The 22,445-nt window shown below is 52.5% G+C and overlaps 1 protein-coding gene across 1 annotated transcript in view; it reads right to left on the bottom strand.

Annotated features, from left to right (window-relative positions):
• Positions 1-7,864: 7,864 nt before the first annotated feature.
• Positions 7,865-22,445, bottom strand: part of Rhcg (Rh family C glycoprotein) — a 23,499-nt gene continuing 8,918 nt past the window's right edge. The window contains exons 2-11 of the mRNA XM_040729882.1: positions 19,817-20,003; positions 16,942-17,092; positions 14,672-14,819; positions 13,656-13,822; positions 12,835-12,972; positions 12,530-12,666; positions 12,084-12,208; positions 11,792-11,865; positions 9,584-9,790; positions 7,865-8,257 (exon numbers count right to left, since the gene is read on the bottom strand). Coding sequence (XP_040585816.1) covers positions 9,608-9,790; positions 11,792-11,865; positions 12,084-12,208; positions 12,530-12,666; positions 12,835-12,972; positions 13,656-13,822; positions 14,672-14,819; positions 16,942-17,092; positions 19,817-20,003 — 1,310 coding nt within the window. The 3' untranslated portion in view covers positions 7,865-8,257; positions 9,584-9,607. The remainder of the gene's footprint in view (positions 8,258-9,583; positions 9,791-11,791; positions 11,866-12,083; positions 12,209-12,529; positions 12,667-12,834; positions 12,973-13,655; positions 13,823-14,671; positions 14,820-16,941; positions 17,093-19,816; positions 20,004-22,445) is intronic.

The raw sequence follows: 22,445 nt of genomic DNA, 5'->3' as shown, positions 1-22,445 counted from the left end.
GCTCAGGGAGGCGAGGAGACCTGCCCAAGATCAAAATAGCAAGTATAGGAAAAGACGCGTTTGAACGTAAGTCCACCTGACACACCTACTCTCTTCCCAACCAGACAGGAATCACATCTTACATGCAGTTGAATGAAGCCAGCTGTCTCTGGGTCCACCTTTACTTGGGGCCTCTGCATCTGTCACCCTGAGTAGTTCCTTGTGACACTTGTGCTGCCCAGTCCAAGTAAGATTTAGGTTCCCACCCTCTCCTTTGTCCCTGTTCAGAGAGTAGTCTGCTCTGCCCGCAGCCATCCCGCTGTAAAGGGTTTCCTGCAAGGCAGACACAGCCTTCCTTCCCGCCTTCCCAACGCCTGCGCCCCAAACCCTAGGCCTCTAGGAGAGTTGAGAAGGTTGAAGTACAAAGGCATGATGCCTTTGGAAGCTGAACAGGGGAGAAGTGTTCTCTTTTCCTCACAGCCTGTGGAAAGGAGAGAAAGAGGACAGAGAAAAGAAAGGAGGATAAACTCACGAGTGTTGTTTCTTTTTTTTTTTTTTTTTTTTGGTTTTTCGAGACAGGGTTTCTCTGTGGCTTTGGAGGCTGTCCTGGAACTCACTTGGTAGTCCAGGCTGGTCTCGAACTCACAGAGATCCGCCTGCCTCTGCCTCCCGAGTGCTGGGATTAAAGGGGTGCGCCACCAACGCCCGGCGAGTGTTGTTTCTTAGACTTTTTGTTTGTTTGTTTGTTTTGAGACAGTGTTTCTCTGAGTAACAGCCCTGGCTATCTTGGAACACACTCTGTAGACCAGGCTGGCCTTGAACTCACAGAGATCCACCTGCCTCTGACACCCGAGTGCTGGGATTAAAGACCTGTGCCACCAATGCCTGCTGTTTCTTAGACATTTGAATCTGGGAACTAGGACTCATAAATGCTCACAACTTTGAGCTGTCTTTCCAAACCACAATCCTCTTTCTAAACTCTTCTTGTGGCTCCCCGCCCCCACCACCAGAAGTTGGTGTATTTATCAGAATACCAACTTGGCAGCTGGTTGGGGAGGGCAAAAGGAATAGTTCATAAATAATTAAAAGCATTTTTCTCTTAGGTAAAAATCTTTTTAAAAAATACACATTTATTTATTTTATGTGCATTGGTGTTTTGCCTTCATGTTTGTCTGTGTGAGGGCATCATATCCCTGGAACTGGAGTTACAGATGGTTGTGAGCTGCCATGTGGTTGCTGGGAATTGAGCTCAGGACCTCTGGAAGAGCAGGCAGTGCTCTTAACCACGGAGCCATCTCTCCAGTCCCAAATCTGGGTATTTTTACACAATAGTATTGGAACAGTAGCCCTGGTAGCTATCAAGGGCCCCGATTCTCCAAGACAAAACCAGTTTTTGGTGCATTTGTGTGTCGGTGGGCACACGTCGGAGGATAACCCACAGAAGCTGGTACTCTCCTTCCACCGTGTGGGCCCTGGAGATCAAGTCAGGTCATCAGGCTTAGCGGCAAGTGCCTCTACCCACTGAGCCGTCTCCCTAGCCCCAACTCCTCCCATCTTGATGCTCTGCCATGGAAGAAGAAAGGAACTTCCTTCCTGAAGTGGGACATGGTGTTCTTACTTCTCATCAGCCAGAACTTAGCCATGTGATTACAAGAGAGCCACAGAGGAGGCTGGGAAATGTAGTTTTATAATAAGAGGCCAGGTACCCATGTAATGGGACAACCAGTATTCTCCTTATTAGCTGGCAATGGTGACACTGAGTCTCAGAAATGATAAAGCCCCATAACTTTGGCTCCATATCTTTGTTTAAGAGGTTCTGAGCCATATATGGTGGCTTTACTTCTGTTGGCTTTTTTTTTTTTTTTTTTTTTTTTTGGTTTTTACGAGACAGGGTTTCTCTGTATTGTTTTGGAGGCTATCGGTCCAGCCCAACCTCGAACTCACAGAGATCCGCCTGCCTCTGCCTCCCGAGTGCTGGGATTAAAGGCGTGCGCCACCAACGCCCGACATTTTTAAGGAACAAATAACGGGGTACGCTAGGGCCAAACAACTCATGCCCAGGTGCGTGAGGAAGCAAGGCAAAGAGGTTAGGCAAAGATGGTCCTACCAGATACTCTGTGCCCAAAGCAAGCTCAAGAATGACAGCCATATCCTCTTATTCTCTTACTGCCTATCACCCTCCTTAGCCAGTTTTGTGGTTATTTCCTTCCGCAACTCGAAGCATAGCTTTTTACTTCTTTGACTATAAGGCAGCAAGGGTTTCTAGGTTGAAGAAAGGACTTCTAAGTTGCATCAGGGGCCTCTGCTCTTCTAGCTAGTGAGTCTACTCAAAAATCAAGGAGACAGGTCGGGTGGTGGTGGTGCACGCCTTTAATCCCAGCACTCGGGAGGCAGAGGCAGGAGGATCTCTGTGAGTTCGAGGCTGGGCTGGACCGACAGCCTGGAAAACAATACAGAGAAACCCTGTCTCGTAAAAACCAAAAAAAAAAAAAATCAAGGAGACAGGCTAGCTGGGCATGGTGACACACTCCTTTAATCCCACACTCAGGAAGCAGAGGCAGGTAGATCTCTGAGTTTGAGGCCTGGTCTATAGAATGAGTTCTAGGACAACCAGGGCTGCACAGAGAAACCCTGCCTTGCAAAACATAAATAGGACAAGGATAAACGCTGTAGGTATTAGGTTTACATCCTGTAAGTCCTGCCTTACAATGTCCACGCTAATCAACCACCCATTGCCTTCTTTCACAGCCGGCATGTTGATGACCTGAGTGGGTCCTCGGAGAGCATCCTGCAGTGACATCTCTGCTATCTTTGACCTTAGTCTCCCAACGCCGATGAGTTAAGTCCATCCTTCCTCCCTCCATCCGTCATTCTTTCATTCAACAAGTATTGATTAAGCTCCATAACATGCCAGGCTCAGCCTTACCAGACAAGACACCTGTCCTGGTGGAGTACACATTCCCTGGAGAGATTGACAGGCGGCTAACCGCACGAAGAAATACACTACGCTACAGACTTGACAAACACCATGAAGAAAAGGCACGGGTAGGGAGAACAGAGGCAGTAATGGGGCATGGCATACGGAACATTCTAGGCCAGTGGTTCTCAACCTTCCTAATGCTGTGACCCTTTAATAAGTTCTTTCTGTTGTGGTGACCCCCACTCCAACCATAAAGTTATCTCATTGCTACTTCATAACTGTAATTTTGCTGTTGCCATGAATTGTAATGTAGACATATGATAAGCAACTTCAAAGCCGTCACCATCCACAGGTTGAGAACCACTGTTTTCAGCAAAGGACACAGCCGGAGCAAAGCTTTTGAGGGGGAAGTGAGCGTGGTGGAGCCCAGGCTGTGTACTTCATGTTCTCAATCACATGACTTACTTCCCTCCAGCCTTACTGTAAAATCAGTTTGTCTTTCCCACCTCATGATTTCTGAACTCAATATTCTCTCACTCTTTCTTTCCAGCCTCATAATTTCTGAGCTAGATTTTCTCTCACCTCCCAGAATCTGGTTCCCTCACACCCAGTCCTTTGTCTCAAAAGTTCCTGCTGGGGGCTGGAGAGATGGCTCAGAGGTTAGGAGCACGGGCTGCTCTTCCAGAGGTCCTGAGTTCAATTCCCAGCAACCACATGGTGGCTCACAACCATCTGTAATGAGGTCTGGCGCCCTCTTCTGGCATGCAGGCATACATCAGGCAGAACACGATATACATAATAAATAAACCTTTAAAAAAAGTTCCTGCTGGTCCCTCAGGACCCGGCTTGCATGTGGCTGGACGCAGAATTGGGTACTCTGCTCTCCCGTTCGGATCCATGGGCTCCTGGTGGTCCTGTCAGGAGGGACGAGTGGGAGGCCGGAAGTGTGCTACCCAGTTAGCTTTAGGGTCTTGGGACACTTACTCAGCCCCTCTTCCATGAGTGGGGTGGGGTGGAGGGACAGTGAGGGCTCAGATCTTGGCTGTTCACCTATGAGCTGTGGCTTTGGGCAGATCACTTAGCTTCTCTGAGTCTCTGTAGTCTGGATTGTGAGTTAGGACCCACGGCACGCTGACAGTTGCAGTCATAAAGGCTCAAGAAAACAGCAAGAACTTTCTCCAAGGCTCCATCCACCTCTGAACCTGCTTGACCCCATCAGTCCCACCCGGTGGGACGCATCCTTCAGAATTCCAGCTCCCCTGTCTCTCACAAATTGCTCAAACCTTAGCCTGCCCTGCTAGAGAGCCAGCCAGCCTCCTGTCCAGTTTCACAGAGGTCTCCTAGGGATGCCTCGCCTGTCCAACCCTGTCTCTGTGGTCTCCTCCCCATCGTCAGTTTCACCCATCAGTTTAGTTCTCCCCAGAGGACAATCTAGGCTGGAAGCTTCTGGAATGTGTTAAATAAAGGCCCCTGCACGAAAGGCTGGAGAGGTAGTTCAGTGGATTCTATAATGTGGACCCTGGGTTCCACAGTCAGCAGTAGGAATGTGAGGAGAGAGCCCTGTATCAGTGAGGGGCCCCCAGAAGCCTGGACACCCCATGTCCCTGCCCTGCCTGCTCCCTGGAGAAAGGTCCCAGTCCCTCCTGTTTTCCCAGCCAGGAATCCTGCTGGTTCCCACATTACCACATGAATGGGGCACATGCCCCCCTGTCCACTTGAGCAAACAATTTGGCTAGCAAATTGACATAATTACCAAAGACTGGGAAGAAAGAAGCCCCCACCCCTTGGCCCCCCAGAGGGTGGCTCCTGCAGAGTTCCTCCAGGGCTTTGTAGGCTGGGGCGCTCAGGGCTGATTAGGGACCTTGTGGCCTTTTCAAGAGCCCTAAGTGATTGGTCCCCTTAATCTGATTACAATTTGCAGAGCCCCTCCAGCCGCCTCTGAAGGGCTGCTCTTGAGCACCCTGCTCGATCAGCCCTCAAGTACACACACACACACACACACACACACACACACACACACACACACACACACTGATATATCAGGCTGCCTATTTTTAAAGCGTCCTACATACATACTGCACCCAAGACAGAGCAGCTGTGCGCACTCCTTCAGGCATAACTACTCATCACCCACCCATCCCTCCTCCAGGTGGCCTCCTCAGCACCCAGGACCAGGCTGCAGGACCCCATCAAGGACAGACTGTCTCCCCAGCAGCTTTGTCTGGGCTCCTGGGTCTGGCTCCCAGGGGATTAGGCTCAGCAGGCAATCTGGACCCAGAGCAGGCTGCTCCAGCCCCCGCCTGGGAATTCAGTTCATGGCAGTCAATGGTCCAGGCACTCCATATCCAATTGGGAGCTCTTAATTCCCTTGGCCCAGCGACAATGGTGCCTTTTCCCATCCTTGCTGCTGTCTGTCACTAGCCTCAGCTTGGCCCCCGTACCCCCAGTGTTTCTCGACTGTAGCTAAGTAGCCCCTCTCCAGGACATAGGGCTTCTATACATGTGTGGGACCCTCCAGGGTGACCTCTGACTTGATGCACCATCCTTGGGGAACCCCAGCCTGGAAACCCAATAGGATTAGTGGTTGCATGTAGGAACCCCACTCAGTTCAGACATCCTGAGAATGGGGGGAACTGAAGGCCGGGCCTGGAGTCAGAGTCTGGAACAAGTGACTAGGAGCAGTCATCAGAATCAGAGGCCCATGTGTCACCGTAGGCTACCTTTAAGAACACTCTTACTTAGTGGGGAGGTGGGCCTTTAATCCCAGAGCTCTGGAGGCAGAGGCTAGTGGATCTCCTCCGATCTTGAGGCCAGCCTGGTCTATTGAGTAGGTTCCAGGACTACACTGGAGAAATCTTGTCTTGAAAAACAAACAAAAGGCCGGGCGTTGGTGGCACATGCCTTTCATCCCAGCACTTGGGAGGCAGAGGCAGGTGGATCTCTGTGAGTTCGAGGCCAGCCTGGTCTACAAAGTGAGTTCCAGGACAGCCTCCAAAGCCACAGAGAAACCCTGTCTCAAAAAACCAAAAAATGAAAAACAAACAGAAAAGAACGCTAATACTTGGGAGACTGCGGCAGGCTAGATATGGAATTGCAGGCCAATCTGAGCTATATAGTGAGAACTTCTCTCCTCATTCCACCACAGTGACCTTGAACGTAGGGTGTTAGGGTCTCGACCTCAGTTTCCCCACCAGGTATAAACCTGGAAGTCTACAGCCTCTCTCTGGGAGTTCCTGGAAAGTTAACTGGCTGGGTGGGTGAGGGAGGTCTTCAGCGTAGTGCCCAGCTTGAAGCTCAGTGCACACTGGAGGGGACCTAAAGCACATCCATGGGACATTGGCAGGGCAGCCCCGGGGGACCTGCAAGCTTCCTGGGAACCTTTACAGTCTAATTTTCTGGTACAGTGCCCTAGCCCCCAGCGCTGGGAGACCTCATTCCCGTTCACATCACCTCTGCCCAGCTCGCTCCCAGAAAGGCGTTGGACGCCACTTTCAAGGCAGCCTGATGTTGCCCGGGGGCAGAAGCTTGTCAGTCGCTGTCCTCCGTGCCCAAGTCCGGTGATCAGGGGACCAGGGGGAGCGTCACACCTCAGTTCCCTCAAAGCCTGGCCCACCATTGGTTTTTAGCAGTTTGGGGGATGTGGCCCTCTAGAGAACCATGCTCCCTCCACTCCAAGGGCACCTCACCCCTTGCACCCCTGGTGGATACCCGCCCACGCTCCCTGCACACCACCATCGGCCCTGCCCCTCCCAGATCCCAAATCCGTCCCTTGCATCCCTCCTACACCACGCCCCTGCTCTCCGCCACCTGCACCCCATTTTTTGTCCCCTCCCAGACTCCGCCTCTACACCTCACCACCTGCGCCCCTCCCACATCCCGCCCCTGCACCCCGCCCTGGCCCTGCAGGGACCCTCTGGGCGGGACCTCTCGGCCGTGGGGGGAGGGGCCTGGCCGATCAGCTGGAATCAAAGCCGCCGCCCCCCTCCCCCGCCACCCCGTCCCCCTGCCGAGCCGCCGCGCACCTCCTCCTTTGTCACAATGTTTTTCAATCCGGTGAAGCAAACTGTCCAATTAGAGCCGGGGCCTCCGGCTTCCATCTTTGCCGACGTTTAATTAACATGCTCCTCTTGGCAGCTGCTGACAAGTTCCAGAAACAGGTTGTAAAGGGTTTTTGTCTTTACCCAGCATGGAAAATAAGGGGTGTTACATCGCGGAACATGAATAGGTGGCACTTCAGCTTCCTCCTTCTCTCCTCCCCCCTCCCCCTGCTCTGCAAAGGGGAACCGAGCCCTGAGTGTTCGTGTATGCGCGTGTATGTGTGTGTGTGTGTGTGTGTGTGTGTGTGTGTACTGCCCGGGAGGCGGGGAGAGCGAGTCGGAGGCAGGAGAGACCATCCCCTTCCTCTCTTTATCCCTTCCCTCCCAGGAACCTTTGCTCCACAAAAGATTTGGGTTTCTTTGCTCTCTAGCCTGCGCGCTTGTCCCTCATCTCTTGATGCCTGTCCGCGAGTTTGCCCATGCTACCCGCTTCGGGTAACTCCTATGCATCCTCCACAAACCCATCAGGGTACCAGCGACTCACAGACTGCCTCTCCAAGCTCCCCTGTCTCAGTCTACGTGTCCACCCCACATCTGGGGATTTAAGGACCTGAAACTCTCCCCACTGTACAGTAGGAGCTGGGCTGGGCTGGAGAGACAGGTAAAGTGGCTGGATTGGGAGCCCTCCCCTCCTTTCCCCAGCCTGTTGGGATATACTCAGAGCAAGTTAGTGCCGACCATTAACATGAGGGAAGAAGGGGGCTTGGGGAATAAGTGCAGTCGGGGCTGAGCTCCTGGGCCTCCCAGGCTGGGTAAACTTCTTGTAGAGAGAGCATTCCTTTGGGCAAGGGTCAAGGCAGGCAGGAGGCCAGGTTCTCTGGGTCTATGTATCTCCCAAGGGGCCCCACCATAGCATCCACACCCATTCTACAAAGAACACCAACAACGTTTATTTACTGCACAGGAAAGAGTGGTCCAAGGTCCCCAGGAGCATGGGCAGTGTGACTGGGGAACAGGCAGGGCTGGAAGAGTCCGTGAAATGGCACCCCCTGGGAAGGACAGGCCACCCCAGCCACTGTCCATGCTGCTTTCCACAGGATATTGAGCATCGTGACCCCAGGCAGGGGCAGACCTTCTGCAGCTGACCCCGGCTTGGAGCTCACTTTGTCGGAATCCCCTCCATTCTCAGGCAAGGCCCCTGGGATGAAGGAGGTGTGGAAGATGCTGGGGCCAGGTCAGCAGGCCTTTCTGCTGCCCTGCTCCCGAGTCTCCAGCTAGGTTGCTCCAGCTCTTCCCAGAGCCTGGGGACAGTTTGTGAAGCCTGCAGGGAGGAAGGGACAACAGAGGTGGGTGTGTCCCTATCAGGTCTGCTGCAGTCACAAAGGTGGACACCTGCATCAATGGACACAGTCTCTCTCTCCTGGTGTGTCCCTTTGCCTTTTACCCTAGACCCAGCTACTTCCAAGCTCTGGTCTCCAAGGAAGGCAAATGTTGGTGAGATCAATGACAATGACCTTGAGACACCCCAGTTCCTTCCCTTGTTAGCCTGTGGTTTGAATCCTGTGCCTTAATTTCTTCAGCTATTAAAAAGAAAGAAGGGGACAGGGGATGCAGCTCGGTTGATGGAGGGCTTACCTAGCATGCACAGCGCCCTGGGTTTGGAGCCCAGCACTGTGTAAACTGGGTGTAGTGGCACATGTCTGTCATTCCAGCACTTGGGAGGTAAGAGAGGATGATGCCAATGTCATCCTCGGCTACACAGTGAGTTCAGAGGCAGAAGGGCAGCCTGGGTAGCTGAGAGCCTGCCTTTAGTCAGCCTGGGGTAGCTGAGACCCTGTCTTTAGGCAGCCTGGGTAGCTGAGAGCCTGTCTTTAAAAGGTGCTGGGAGCACCGGTTGTGGTGGCGCATGCTGGTAGGATTTGCTGAAGGAGGCAGAGGCAGGGGGATCACGAGTTCGAGGCCAGCCTGGGCTATACATTTTTTTTTGTCGGGCGTTGGTGGCGCACGCCTTTAATCCCAGGACTCTGGAGGCAGAGGCAGGTGGATCTCTGTGAGTTCGTGACCAGCCTGGTCTACAGAGTGAGATCCAGGACAGCCTCCAAAGCCACAGAGAAACCCTGTCTCGAAAAACGAAAATGAAACAAAACAGAAAAGGTGTTGGGAGTGGTTGGTCATGGTGGTATGCATCTGTAACCCCAGCACTTGACTGGGGCAGGAGGATACTTAGTTCCAGGCTAGCCTGGGTTATGAACAAGAGGGAAACAATTACCTCGCTTCATGGAAATTTCTCAAGGGTTGGTTGGTATTACAGCACCCCATCAATACACTGCGTTCTACAGCGGGGAAGGGAGAATGAAGGTCTAGCCTGATCTAACTGAGAAAAGCCAGATCACAGATGAGGAAACCGAAGCTTGATCTCTAGGCTGAAGAGACTCTCCGAGTCACACAGCAGCAAGCAGTCACAAAGCCAAGTGTGTCCCTGGGTCTCTTTTCACAAGCTCCTCCAGGCTAGCCGGCCCATCCCACCCCAGAGGCAGGAGACCTTACACCCTCACATCTTATGCCCGCTCCTCTTACAGCATCTGTCTTTGAGACCTGAGCCTCTATCGAGAGAACCCGACCACCATCCCCCAAAGATGAGGCTTACCTGCTTCCCACTTGCCTTGGGAGCTTAGTGTACCAAGGATGCTGAAGCTACTGGAGTTGCTAAGGATACTGGAGGTGTTGGAGGAACTGGAGGGACCAAGGATGCTGAAGGTGTTGGAAGTCCCATGGGTATCGGGGGCACCAGAGGAGCAGGGTGTTTGCAGGTGAGGTCCTCAGGAATGTAGACAGTCTCCACCTCTTCATGAATCTGTGGAGAGAGGAAGCCACTTTCAGGGTCCAGTCACAGGCAGGACCTGGAGGAACGAAAGGTGCTGGGGTGAGCCCAAGGCTGCAAATACTGTGTAGTGAGTGCCACCTTGTGGTCATGTTAAAGATCGCATGGCACAAACATTCCTTTAGAGCTTAAGAGGGCCGTGGTCAGGACTGCCACTGTCCGGGATGCTGAGGCACCCAAGAACCAAACACGGTCCTTGCCCCACAAGAATGATAGCTGGGCAAACACTGGGTGGCATAAGAGCTCACATTCATTCTAGACTCTTAGAAGCACATGAGAGGTTCAGGGAGGTTGCACCCATTTTTGAAAGATGAGCAGTATGGCATGTCAGAACTAGAGCCACATCCAAAAGTAGAACAAGGTTCTAGTGATTCTTTTTTCTTTTCTTTTTCTTTTTATTAATATTTTTTCCATTTTAAATTTAGATAAGAAAGGTTCTAGTGATTTTATAATTTAAAATAAAATTTAACGTTCAAGCTGGTGAGATGACTCAGTGGGTAAAAGTTCTTGCCACTAGATTGATGACTTGAATTCTAGCCCTAGAGCACATGTGCACACACACTCTCTCACTCTCTCTCTCTCTCTCTCTCTCTCTCTCTCTCTCATAATGAAAGAATCATGCAAACACATGAAATAATGGATTGTGGATTGTGGGGGAGGGGAACCCTGATGCTACTGGAGGCCCAAAGTGTTTTTTAAAGAAAAGTGTTCTGAGGTGGCAGGATTGCTCAGTGGGTAAAGCCATTTGCTGTCAAGCCTGATGACCTGAGTTCAATTCCTGGGACCTATGTGGTGGAAGAGAATTGACTCCTACAAATTGTCCTCTGACCTCCAACAGATGTGTGCCACACACATCCACACACACACACACACACACACACACACACACACACACACACACATGGGCAGAGACAGAGAAACAGTGAGAGACAGTTCTGCTTCCTGGAACACCTCTCAGGCTGGGTTTTATACTGACAGGCTAAAAGTGGTGGAATTCCACCTCTGAATCCCCTGAGAGCTTGTCCACCCAGATTCCCAGCCCTTCTGAATGAGCCCCATCCCCCTTCCCCCCGCCCCCCCGCAAGTGCAATCTCACAAGGCGATCAGCACAGAGTCTAAAGTTGGACACATACGGAGTCTTTCGCCAAGATGAGCATCCCCTGGGAAGCTTTACAGAGTATCCTCACGTCCAAGTCCTGCACCACCAGAGCAGTGGGACCCAAGCTGCCGGATGGAAGCTCTGAGCTTCCCTAGAGGCTTCCCAGGTGACTCTAGATGCCAGGAAGGGCAAAGAGCCACCAGCCTTACAGAGGTTCTCAGGCGGGGCTTCAGCCAGTGTTACCCAGTAGTTGTTAATACTTCAGGGGAGGGTTGCTTGACTCTTTTTTTTTTTTTTGATAAGGTAGCAGGGTAGCATATAGCATATCAGGCTGGCCTCAGACTCACTATGTGTTTAAGGACTTTGAACTTCTGATCTTCTTGCCTCTATCTCCAGAGTGCTGGAATAATGTGATTCTGGGGACCCAATTCAGGACCTCATGCGTAGGCGAGCATTTTACTAATTGAGGGATAGCCTCAGCCTTTGCTATTCTGTTTGTTGATGCAGAGCCTCACTCTGTAGCCCAGGTTGGCCTCAAACTTGTGGCTATCTTCTTACCTCAGCCTCCTCCCTAGGATAGGGTTACAAGTGATACCGCTGCTGTTTAGGGTCGGGGACAGACTTTGGAAGTTACTACTGGAAGTCACTTACTATCAGATTACTGCTGGCTGACAAAACCAGATTCAGGCCCCACGGCAGGCTGCTCCCATGACTCTACCCCCAGGGTATGTAGAAAGAAAGGTAAACACAGCTCCCTTGGGGGTTCCAGGGGAAAGAAAGATGGGTAGGGAAAAGACTTCGATGTACGGGTGAAGGCGAGGTGAGGGCCAGGGCGTGCAGCTGTCCTTGTACAGAGACAAGTCTGCAGAGATTACCTCCCAATAGATGGTGTCTTCAAAGCAGTTTTCATCACCAGCTTGTCCCCAGAATGGCAATTTCAAAATGAGCCCTAAGTAGATTGGGGAACACCCTAGTCAGAAAAACGTTCTTTGCTTATGCCAACTTTTTCCCTGATAGGCCCCCACATTCCCAGTCCCACAGCTGACAATACAGATATCAGATATTCTGGGGAGACCAGGCCCACCCTTTAAGACATGCTCTTGGGTCCCCACTTAGTGAGTCCCCTGCCAGGACCCCATCTTTTCTAGTTTAGCCACTTTTACTCACCAACAATGATGCCGCCCACCAGGGCCATGGCCAAGGTCAGGAGGAGGCCAAATATCTGGGAACTGCCCTGCATTTTCTTGGTCCAGTCTGCCTTATAGCCCCCAAAGCCAAATGAGTGGACTAGCCTGGGGTAGAGACAGGAAGCAAGTGAGGACCTCATGGAGGGGCCAGGGGACTAGCCTGGGGTAGAGGCAGGAAGCAGGTGAGGACCTCATGGAGAGGCCAGGGAACAGGTGTCGCTTCCCCACGAATGTGCTCTTGGAACTCTAGGCCTCTGCTCTCCCAACGAGATTGTTCCTGTCTCGCACCCTTGAGACAGGTCTGAGGGTGGGGAGGGAGGCCAGTGGACGGCCCAGAGTGGATGAAGAGGGAGAAGAGGCTTTTGGCCCCACAAGGAATAGAGACTGAAGGAGGAAAACCCACTCCCGCTACCACTCCACGTTTACCCTGGCTCTCCATACACATCAGGGGAGGAGTAGGCCGCTGTCACAGCACCCACGATGGCACCTATGATGCCAGGGATACCATGCAGGTTGTGAATGCCACATGTGTCCTGGATGCGCAGGTGGGACTCCAGGAAAGGCTAGGGAGGGGAGGGAAGGTGGCATCGATCAGGCTGTGGCTACGTCAGGGGCACGGGGAGGCCTTCAAACACAGCTCCAGTGTTCCCCAAGCCTTACCCCTCTGTCTCTCCCTACTTTCAGCAACATAAACACCCACAGCAGCCCCAGCCCCAGCCCAAGGTCCTCACCGACAGGTATGTGAATCCGAGGGTGGAGATGATGCCACAGAAGAAACCCACGATGAGGGCGCCATACGGTGTGAGCATCATCTCTGCCGCTGTGCCCACGCCCACCCCACCTGCAAGGGTGGCATTCTGGATGTGCACCTGGGCAGGGTAGGTAAAGTGTGCAAGCTCTCAGCTCTGTTCCTGGAGCATGGCCTGTGCTCACACACCGTGCAAAGCTCAGAGTCTACCTCAGCAAGCCAGGGCCATGCAGAGGGCGCTGGCCTTGGCCCCAGCTGAGTACACCTGCTTCGTGTGCTCTACAAGTGAATCGCCCACAACCCCCAGCAGTCCTGGACATGGTCTGTTGCTACTGGACATACCCGTGGACACCCCCCCCAAACCCGTCTGCACATTTCCTTTTTCTCCATGTCTACCTGTGGACCAGTGAGCGTGGTGAGTGCACACTATGTCTACACCAGGCATTTGTGGGCCCCACGCATGCCCAGCTGCTACCAATGTTCTTTGTCAGCCACGGCAGGTCCTAAGTGTGGCCTCTGGGACAACGGTAAAAAGTCCGGGCCAGTGGTGTTAGGGGAATGAAGACCTGGCAGAGGGGACCCTCCATACTCTGGCGACTCTGCTAGGCAGGCCTGTTGTGGCACTCAACCAGCACTGGCTAATAGCATTTCAGTCTGTGGGGGGAACAAGAACACTCGGCAGGGGTGGCCACTGCGAGCATCCAGGTTTGGGTTTGCCAGTCTAGAAGCTGCCTGCCTGCCATGATAAGAAGTCGGCAGGGCACGGCAGTCAGGGAGGACCTCCCCCCCCGAGCCCCTGCTCACCATGTCCAACTTGCCCTTCTTGTGTACGACACTGGACACTGCCACCGTAGTTAGCACACTGGCCGCCAAGGAGAGGTAGGTATTGAGGGCTGCTCGGTGTTGGGCGTCTCCGTGGAAGGAACTGGCTGAATTGAAGCTGGGCCAGTATATCCACAAGAAGAGGGTGCCTGGGTCAGAGCATATGCAGGCCAGGGGCCAGGAGAGGGGTGTCAGGCCAGGCTCACAGAGCCCGAGTGTAGGCCTTGCCTTTCACTCCGGCGATGGTCAGGGTCTTTCCAACTAGGAGTGTCACTCTCACTAGTGCCCCTTCAGGAAGGCCCTCCTGGCCCGGCTCATCTAGGTCCCACTTGGCCTCCCCTGGCCCTTCACAAAGCCTCTCCGTGTCCTTGACCCTAGGACTGGTTACATGCCCCCTACCCTTGTAACCTCATGTAGGACAGTCTCTCCTCTCTGTACACAGATTAGCTGGTGGCACTATCATCTCTCAGTCTACAGGGTGATGGAAGGAAGGGCTGGGTCTGATAGACATCGTATGTTTCCACTCTGTCTGCCTTGGAGTATTCTAGGAGATACATAGGATGAGTGACCAACTTCTTCCAACTCCCTAAGGGAGAGAATTGGACACCAGGACTCTAGGAGCATCTACAGGCGACTTCATTCTGCCCTTCCTCCCAAAGAAGCAGCAGTCACCCACTGATTATGTGGAGATCAGGGATGATCACGCCCATCGTCACCCATGGCATTTATAATTGCCCTCACCCGTTTTTAGCGGTCCTCACCCAGCATGGTTGTTCTTATTCGTTATGGGCGTTCCTCTCTGCATTCATTATGGCGGCCTTCACTCATCACAGCAGGTCTTCCAACTACTCACAGCTGTTCTTACCCCCTCACAGCAGTTCTGACCCAACATGGCGGCCCTCACCAGTTCGGCAGAGCTCCCCCACCATTGTGACCCAACACAGAAGATCTCCCCCACCATGGCTGCCCTCACCAACACGACAGCTGTTAGTTCTCACCAATCATGGCGAAAAGGTCCGAATGGTACACTGAACTCTGTCTCTGCTTGCTCTGCTCCAGGTTTTTTCTGTAGAGGATCCAGGTCACTGTGAGCCCAAAGTAGGCGCCAAATGTGTGGATGGTCATAGAGCCCCCTGCATCCTTTGCCTGGAGTGCAAGGGGCCTGTCAGGGCCTGGCACCCTTTCTCCCTTCTTCCTCACAGCATCCCCCACCCCCATATGCACACAGGCTTAGCTGCCTCCGACTCCAGCTGTGGAACACAGAGCCTAGTTCCCTGTCCTATTGTCCTGTGTGTGTGTGGCTGTTTCTTGTTGTTGGTTTTGTCCATTTGACACAAATTGAGTCACCTGGAGAGAGGGACTTTCAGTTGAGAAAATACCCCCATTCAGTTGGTCTATAAACAAGTCTGGAGGGCATTTTCTTGATTTGGGAGGGTCAGTCTTGAGGAGATGGCTCTGAATGGTATAAGACAGCACGCTGAGCAAGTCATGAGAAGCAAGCTGGTGAGCAGCTCGTCTCCATGGCCTCTGCTTCAGTTCCTGCCTGCAGCTTCCTACCAGGACTTCCTCAGATAATGCGCTGTCAAATGCAAGTATAAGCAAGACAAACCTTTCCCTCCCCGAGCCGCTTTTTGTCATGGTGTTTCACCACAGCAACAGAAACCCTAAGGCAGCTCCCACAGCAGCCAGTTGAGCAGAGGAAGGTAGAGATGGTGACTGGCCAGTCAACAAAGTGCCAGGGTCCTCTCTGCTTGGTTAACTCTCCTGGTGGGCTCTGACGGCCTGTGGTGGGAAGCCTCGGGTCTGCTGGGCTGCCTCGCCCTGCCTGGAGGTCAGTCCTTAACACAGGGCATGCTCAGCGCTTCTATGCTGGGATCCCTCTCTGCATTGCAAGTTCCTGGGTCCTATCTCAGTGCAGCCTATAGCCTTCAGCATAGCTCAACAGAGCCCCAGACTCTGAAATCTGAGTATGGGTGATACACTGGCCGGGTGTGAGGGCAGAGAGCATCCTGACAAACAACCTTCTCTTATCAAACAGGCCCCCATGAAGAAACAGACAAAAACCATGTAAGAGCCATGTAGGACGATTTGAGAGCTAGGGCCAGGGAGGGACAACATGGAGGCAGACGGCGCCTCTCTGAAGTGACATTCAAATTGAAACGTGCATGGATCCTGAAAAGAATACAGATGGCTGCTTCAGGAGGAGAAGACAGCAAGGGTGAAGTTCATGACAGAATCAAGCTCCATGAAGTTGGGGGCGTAAAGGAGGTCACAGTCAAAGAACAGTCCATGGTGGCATTGCCAAGCTTTGGGGGAAGGGGAGGCGGAGTCAGAATTTGCAGAGCCTTAGGTCAAGTTGGATTTCATCCTAAGTGAAATGAAAGCTGTTGGTAGTTTTTAATCAGGGGAATCACTTTCTATGTCTAGCAAAAAGCTTACTCTCATTCCTGATGGAGACTGGCCTGGCTTAGAGCAGAAGAGTCAAGGTTGGACATCAGTCAGAGGTGTGTGTGTGTGAGACAGAGACAGAGACAGAGAGAGAGAGAGACAGAGACACAGAGAGTGTGGCTGAGGGCTAAAACAGAATGATGCAGTGGCTGACCGGAGCTTAGAGTGGTCAACCCCCCCCCCCCAGTGTAGGGAGTGTTCCAGGCTGGGTTCAAATGTAGAAAAGCCTCAGAAATGCATAAGGTAGTCAAATGACACCTTCCTTCACATTAAGGTTACAGGGAGGTTCCCGGGAGGTAGAAGTCTAAGGCATTGTTAGCCAGTTCATGGAATCAGCCAAACCCAAAGTGTGGCATTCTTGCTACAACCCATGGGGATGGCATTCCTAGGGTGTGGCATTCACAACCAGTGCCATTGCATAAGATCACTTCTCTGGGTTCCCTCCTGGCAGATTTATCCTTAACACACTGAGTTTTTTTCTTGGGAGAAAGATCTAGGGCTGTATGTATGCCAAAGTTTGTGCAGGATGTCCCACTCCTTCCAGCTGCTGGAAGAGAAAGGAAGTAAAAAAACAAAAAAAAACAAAACAAAACAAAACAAAAATCCCAAATTCAGAGAAAGCCTTCCCTGCCCCGACACTGGACAGAGGTAGGTAGTCAATGGTTTTGCTAGGGAGGCGTCGCGACTCCTAGTTTGTAGATGAAGAAACCGTGGTGCGGGAAGCTGGTTGGCTTGCCCGGTTGCACACATCCACAGACCTCTCTTTCTTTATCCCTCTTTGCCTCCTCCATGTCTCCCTGCCCCTCCAGGCTTTGCTCACCTCTATCAGGTTCAGGAGAAGGTACTCATTCACTGCGAAGAGGGCCACTTGGAAGAAGGTCATGATAAGCAGCTGGACGGGGCTGATCTTGCCTAGAACTGCCCCAAAGGCTACGCAGGTAGATGCCACACAGAAGTCAGCTTCGATGATGCTATAGAGAGACAGACCAATGAGGAACTGCAGCTACAAGCCAGAAGTGACACCCCAAGCCATGGGTCCTCCATGGACTGAGGCTGGTGGTTTAATCTTTTGGAGCCTCGGTTTCACTATCTGTGACAATGGGCTCATCATAGTTAGGGTATGTCTGGTGAAAAGCCTACTCTGGCTTACAGCAGAACAGAGTCAGAGATAAGAGAGACAGTGGCTGAGGGCTAAAAAGAATGGCACGGTGACTGATGGAGTTTAGAGTATTCAAAATTCCTCCCCCAGGAATAGGGGGTGTTCCAGGCTGGGTTCAAATGCAGAGGAGGAGGCTCAGAATTGCATAAAGTAATCAGATAACATCCTCCTCCACACTGAAGCACTAGGGAGGTTCCCGAGTAGCAGTGGGAGCCATGTCTTCCCTTGACAGCCCTATGCCCGTAGGCAGCTTATGCTCAGGGAACCAAGTGGTCTAGCCATTGTTGGTGAACAAGCCCTGTGTTTAGGGTACAGCACTGCACCCTGTCTTCTGCTCGCCTTTCCAGGACCTCCTGTTATTGTCTCTGTCTGCCAAAAGCCCTCCTCAGTCCCTCCAATGCGGCCTCTGCTCCGGACCAAACGTTCACTCTAGACTCACCAGCCCCTACCTCTACCATCGCCTTCTGGGGTTTGGCTACTAGGTCCTTCTTCTCACATTGAACACAGAGGAGCAGAGGGATCTTCCCACACACGTAAAGATCTAGAGTGGTGCTGGGCACCGGGAGGGGGCAGAGAGGCACAAAGGATGGGGCAAAAGAGGCCCCAGACTCCCCTGAGTTCCGAACTGCACCACAATGCCCACATCTGCAGGAGCCCCTGCTTCTGCCCACCACTCCTGCCAGGCAGCAAGGCTGCTCCGCATTCTCAAGCAGATTCCCAGTGTGGCTCCTGAGACCAGGAGAGCTGTCAGCAGGGAGAGTGCAGGGGAAGAGGGGTTGCTTCCTCCAGCCTGTCAAATACAGTGGAGAGCCTCCTCAAGCTCAAGGCTGTGTGCGGAACACAGAATCAGGGTCAAACAGTCTAATTGAGAGCCAGTGCACGGAACGAAGGCAGGACCTCCCTGGAGGATATTTACAGAATGTCCCCTCCACTGCTAGCCTTGTTCAACACTGTGTCTCCAGGGTCTGGCTGAAAGGGTGAAGGGCTTCTGAGTGCTAGTCACGTGACCTCCCAACTCCAAAAGGTGGGTACTTCTCGCCATCGACATTTCATGGCTCAGAGAGGCCCAGTGACTTGACCAAAGTTCTCCAGCTTCATCCCAAAGAGCCATATGATGGAGATGCCCTTTAGGAGGGAGAAGGAGCCAGAACAGAAAAGCCGGACTTCTGCCCATCGATACCTGGGAGGTGGATCTGGGTGTCACATTTTAGGGGTCTCCGGGAGACCTGAGCAGAGCTCACAGAGGAGAACTGCCTCAGAGTGGCGGGTGAGCATGGCCAGGGAAGTGTCACAAGTATATCCCCACCTCTAGACGCACCAAGCCAAGTCTGGGGACAACATGCTCATCCCAGCTTTGGACTCCTGACATTGGCTCCAGGCAAGTAGCTGGAGTCTAAGTCCCCAAAAGCCAATTTGCCCAAACTCTACCAAGTGACTAGCTTGCTGAAAAATAAGTTCACCTCAAACTTGCTAGAGATTATAACCACTCTTTTGAAAGAAAAAAAAAGCTTATTAACGGTATGTTTTTTCATGTGTCCTAGCCATCCTACCTTAGCGGCTGATATATAACGGGCATACTCATGCTTCCGGCCTATGGTATTGAGGATACCTTGTGCAAGTCACAGACTGTATTTAAGGCGGTTTATCTAGTCAACTGTCTTCCCGTTTCTTCTGTGTGTCATTGACTGACCACTTCTCTAAAGAGGGGTGGGAAAGAGCTGGTGACACTCGTCAAACTGACAAGTCCTCGCAGAAGTCACCTACAAGGCTGGAGGTGCGAGAAGAGGTTGGTGTCCCACCCTGGGAGCCGCACACCCGGCCAACCTTCAATGCTCCTTCTGCCCAGAAGAGGGGGGCTGCAAGGATTCTGTGTCCTCCCAGCAAGGAGGCCTCTGAGGCCAGCGCAGGCATCTGGCCCTCCCTCCTGGGTCCCTGGGGTTGTACTGTCTCAGAGCGCCAGCAACATCAGCTTGTCACAAAGGAGGGCTTGGGCCCTTCCTTCCTCCTCTGGAGAAGACTGTCCTCCATCACCTGAATCACACTAAAACCTGTGTGTGTGTGTGTGTGTGTGTGAGAGAGTGTGTGTGTGTGAGTGTGAGTGAGTGTGTGAGTATGTGTGTGCGTGCGCGTGTAGCACAACTGCAGGTGTCCACCGCTGGACCAAGGTGTCCTAAAGGAAGAGGGCTACCTCATCTTAAACCCTCAGAACCCACCCTCCTCATCACTCACCCTCTTCCTGTTCTCGCCCACTCCCTTTCATCGCCCCCTCCCCCGGCTCCCACTGCCTCTCCCTCACCATCTCTGACCTCACCATTCCGCCATCCTGCTAGGCCTTCCCTATCGCCACAGGCCCCGCTCCAATCTGGACCCTGCCCACCCCACCCCCACTCTGCTCCCGAGCCACTCCGGCTCCACCCTCCCCCCCAGGACCCGCAGCCCGGCCAGGCCTGCACCCTCCCAGTCCACCTGCACCCTCCCCACCCAGGGCGTGTCCCCCCCCCCCCCAGCCCATCCCTTCCGCCTCTCCGGGACTCACTTCTCCACGCTCAGGATAATGTGGCCTTCTTCAAAGAAGCGGAACCAGCCCTGCATGAGCAGCGCCCACTGGATGCCGAAAGCTGCCAGCAGGAAGTTGAAGCCTACGGCGCTGAACCCGTAGCGCTGCAGGAAGGTCATGAGGAAGCCGAAGCCCACGAAGACCATGGCGTGCACATCCTGGAAGCCTGCCGGGAGAGCACAGTCGAAGGTCTCTGCTGCCTAGAGGAAGTCCACCATGGCCTCGAGTCTGACAGGCCAGCACAGTCTAGGACAGCCCCTGTGTTTTCAGACAGAATCTGGAGCCCTGACTTCCTGTTCCCCTCATCCCTGCTCCCCTCTTCCCTGCAACCAGACTACAGCCCGGTGACAGTAACAAGAGGCCTCTTGATTGGTAAAAATAGCCACTACCTTCATCTCGGGCTCTCGGGAGGGAGTCAGGGGACTAGAGGTGGGTCTCGGGATTAGACCACTGGGTTATAGGGTGGAGAAGACAACTGGGAGCAAGCACCCATGGGAGATAACAGTTCGACCCTCCATCCAGATGGCACTGCTGGTCCACGGGAGTGGGCAGCTGAGTGTTTGATTCCTTTATCCCTCCCCCCCTCGCTGGTCTGGAACTCCGGGCCTTCACCAAATGCTTTCTCAAGGAGCTTCTTCCACAGGCCCTGGGCATCTGAAGTTGAGGCCAAGCTATGAGTTATAATCAGGGGTCAGAGTCTAGAGCACTGATCATCTGAGGTAGTATAGTCTCGCCCTCTCCACTGCAACCTATTCCAGAAGCAAGAGGAATCAAAGAAATCTGAATAAGCAGGACCTTGGCAGGTGAAGCCTAGCTGCACATAGCTACTAATGTCCACACACACCCCACCTCCACCAATTGCACTGCCTCCAACCATGCAGCAGCAGAAGTTATCTCTCCCACACACACACACCAAATGCACTTCCTCCAACCATGCAGCAGAAGTCATCTCTCCCACACACACACCAAATGCACTTCCTCCAACCATGCAGCAGGAGAAGTCATCTCTCCCCCACACACACCAAATGCACTTCCTCCAACCATGCAGCAGAAGTCATCTCTCCCCCCCCACACCAAATGCACTTCCTCCAACCATGCAGCAGGAGAAGTCATCTCTCCCCCACACACACCAAATGCACTTCCTCCAACCATGCAGCAGGAGAAGTTATCTCCCCCACACACACACCAAATGCACTTCCTCCAACCATGCAGCAGGAGAAGTCATCTCTCCCCCCCCACACACCAAATGCACTTCCTCCAACCATGCAGCAGGAGAAGTCATCTCTCCCACACACACATCAAATGCACTTCCTCCAAGCATGCAGCGGGAGAAGTCATCTCTCCCCCACACACACACCAAATGCACTTCCTCCAACCATGCAGCAGGAGAAGTCATCTCTCCCCCACACACACCAAATGCACTTCCTCCAAGCATGCAGCGGGAGAGTTGGGAACACCAATGTTTCATCTTCTGGATGGCTGTTACCAAGCAGACTTGGGGCTGGACCCGTTTTATAATGTTACCTCACAGATGTTGCAAAGATTAAACACAGATGTGTATGTAAAGTTCTTGGCATAGTGTGTACACCTAATAGGTGACCCAACTAGGCAGCTGTCTTTATTTATTATTGCTCAAGCATTGCCTCTGTTCCCAAGTCTGACCAGACTTCTAACTCACAGTGACCCCAGGAAGCCACCTCTCCATTCTGAGCCTCAGCTTTCTAATAAAACTCAAGGGATGAGCTAGAATGATTTGGGATGAGTTACAATGATCTAAAGTGTTCTTCCAGCATTAATACTGTTTGATTTCAGAGCCCAAGGAAGCAAGAGAAGCCAAGAGCTTTGACAAGTGAAAACTTGAGTGTAGTGGCACACGCCTTTAATGCCGGTACTCAGGAGCAGAGGCAAGTGGAACTCTGAATTAGAGGCCAGCCTGATCAAGTTCTAGGACAGCCAGAGCTACACACAGAGAAACCCTGCCTTGGGGGGGGGGGCGAGGAGCCCAGACAAGTGAAAACCTAATGGAAATAAGACACAAAGGAACAGAGGATGCCATGAGACACAAAGAGCCAGACAGAAGGGCTCCCATTGGCCTCATCTGGGACAATTTAAGCACCAAAATAATGGCTTCTCATAATAAGTTACAGTCATTTACATACAGGGATTCATGAGTCCATGCTGATAGTAAGTAGGTAAAAATGGACAGGGTAGCAGAGAGGACTCTCGCCTGCGATAGAATGCTGAGGACTCTGCTTAAAATTGGAGTAGAGAATTAGGATTGGAAAAATTATCGCTTTTACAGCAACAGCTCCATGAGTGATGCTAAATGCAGAGGGAAATTCCAAGAAGCGCAGGGCTTTTGCACTGTCTTAAAGATTCTGCCAACAAATGACTCATTGGCCTCACGGGAGGAACAAACAATAGTAATTGCACAGAGGGAAAATTAGGTTACATATTAACTGGGGGAATAAAAATTAACATGTCCAATGGTGGCAGAAGGACATTGTGTGCCTCCAGATGGGACATCCTATAAAGGATGTATCCCCTGGTATCCCCCATAGGGTGCTCTCCCTGAGACTGCAGGGACAAATTTAATAATGAAGAAACA

The sequence above is a fragment of the Mesocricetus auratus genome, unplaced genomic scaffold (assembly GCF_017639785.1).
Source record: "Mesocricetus auratus isolate SY011 unplaced genomic scaffold, BCM_Maur_2.0 Super-Scaffold_4256, whole genome shotgun sequence".
NCBI lineage: Eukaryota > Metazoa > Chordata > Mammalia > Rodentia > Cricetidae > Mesocricetus > Mesocricetus auratus.
This window is presented reverse-complemented; position numbering and strand designations above follow the sequence as displayed.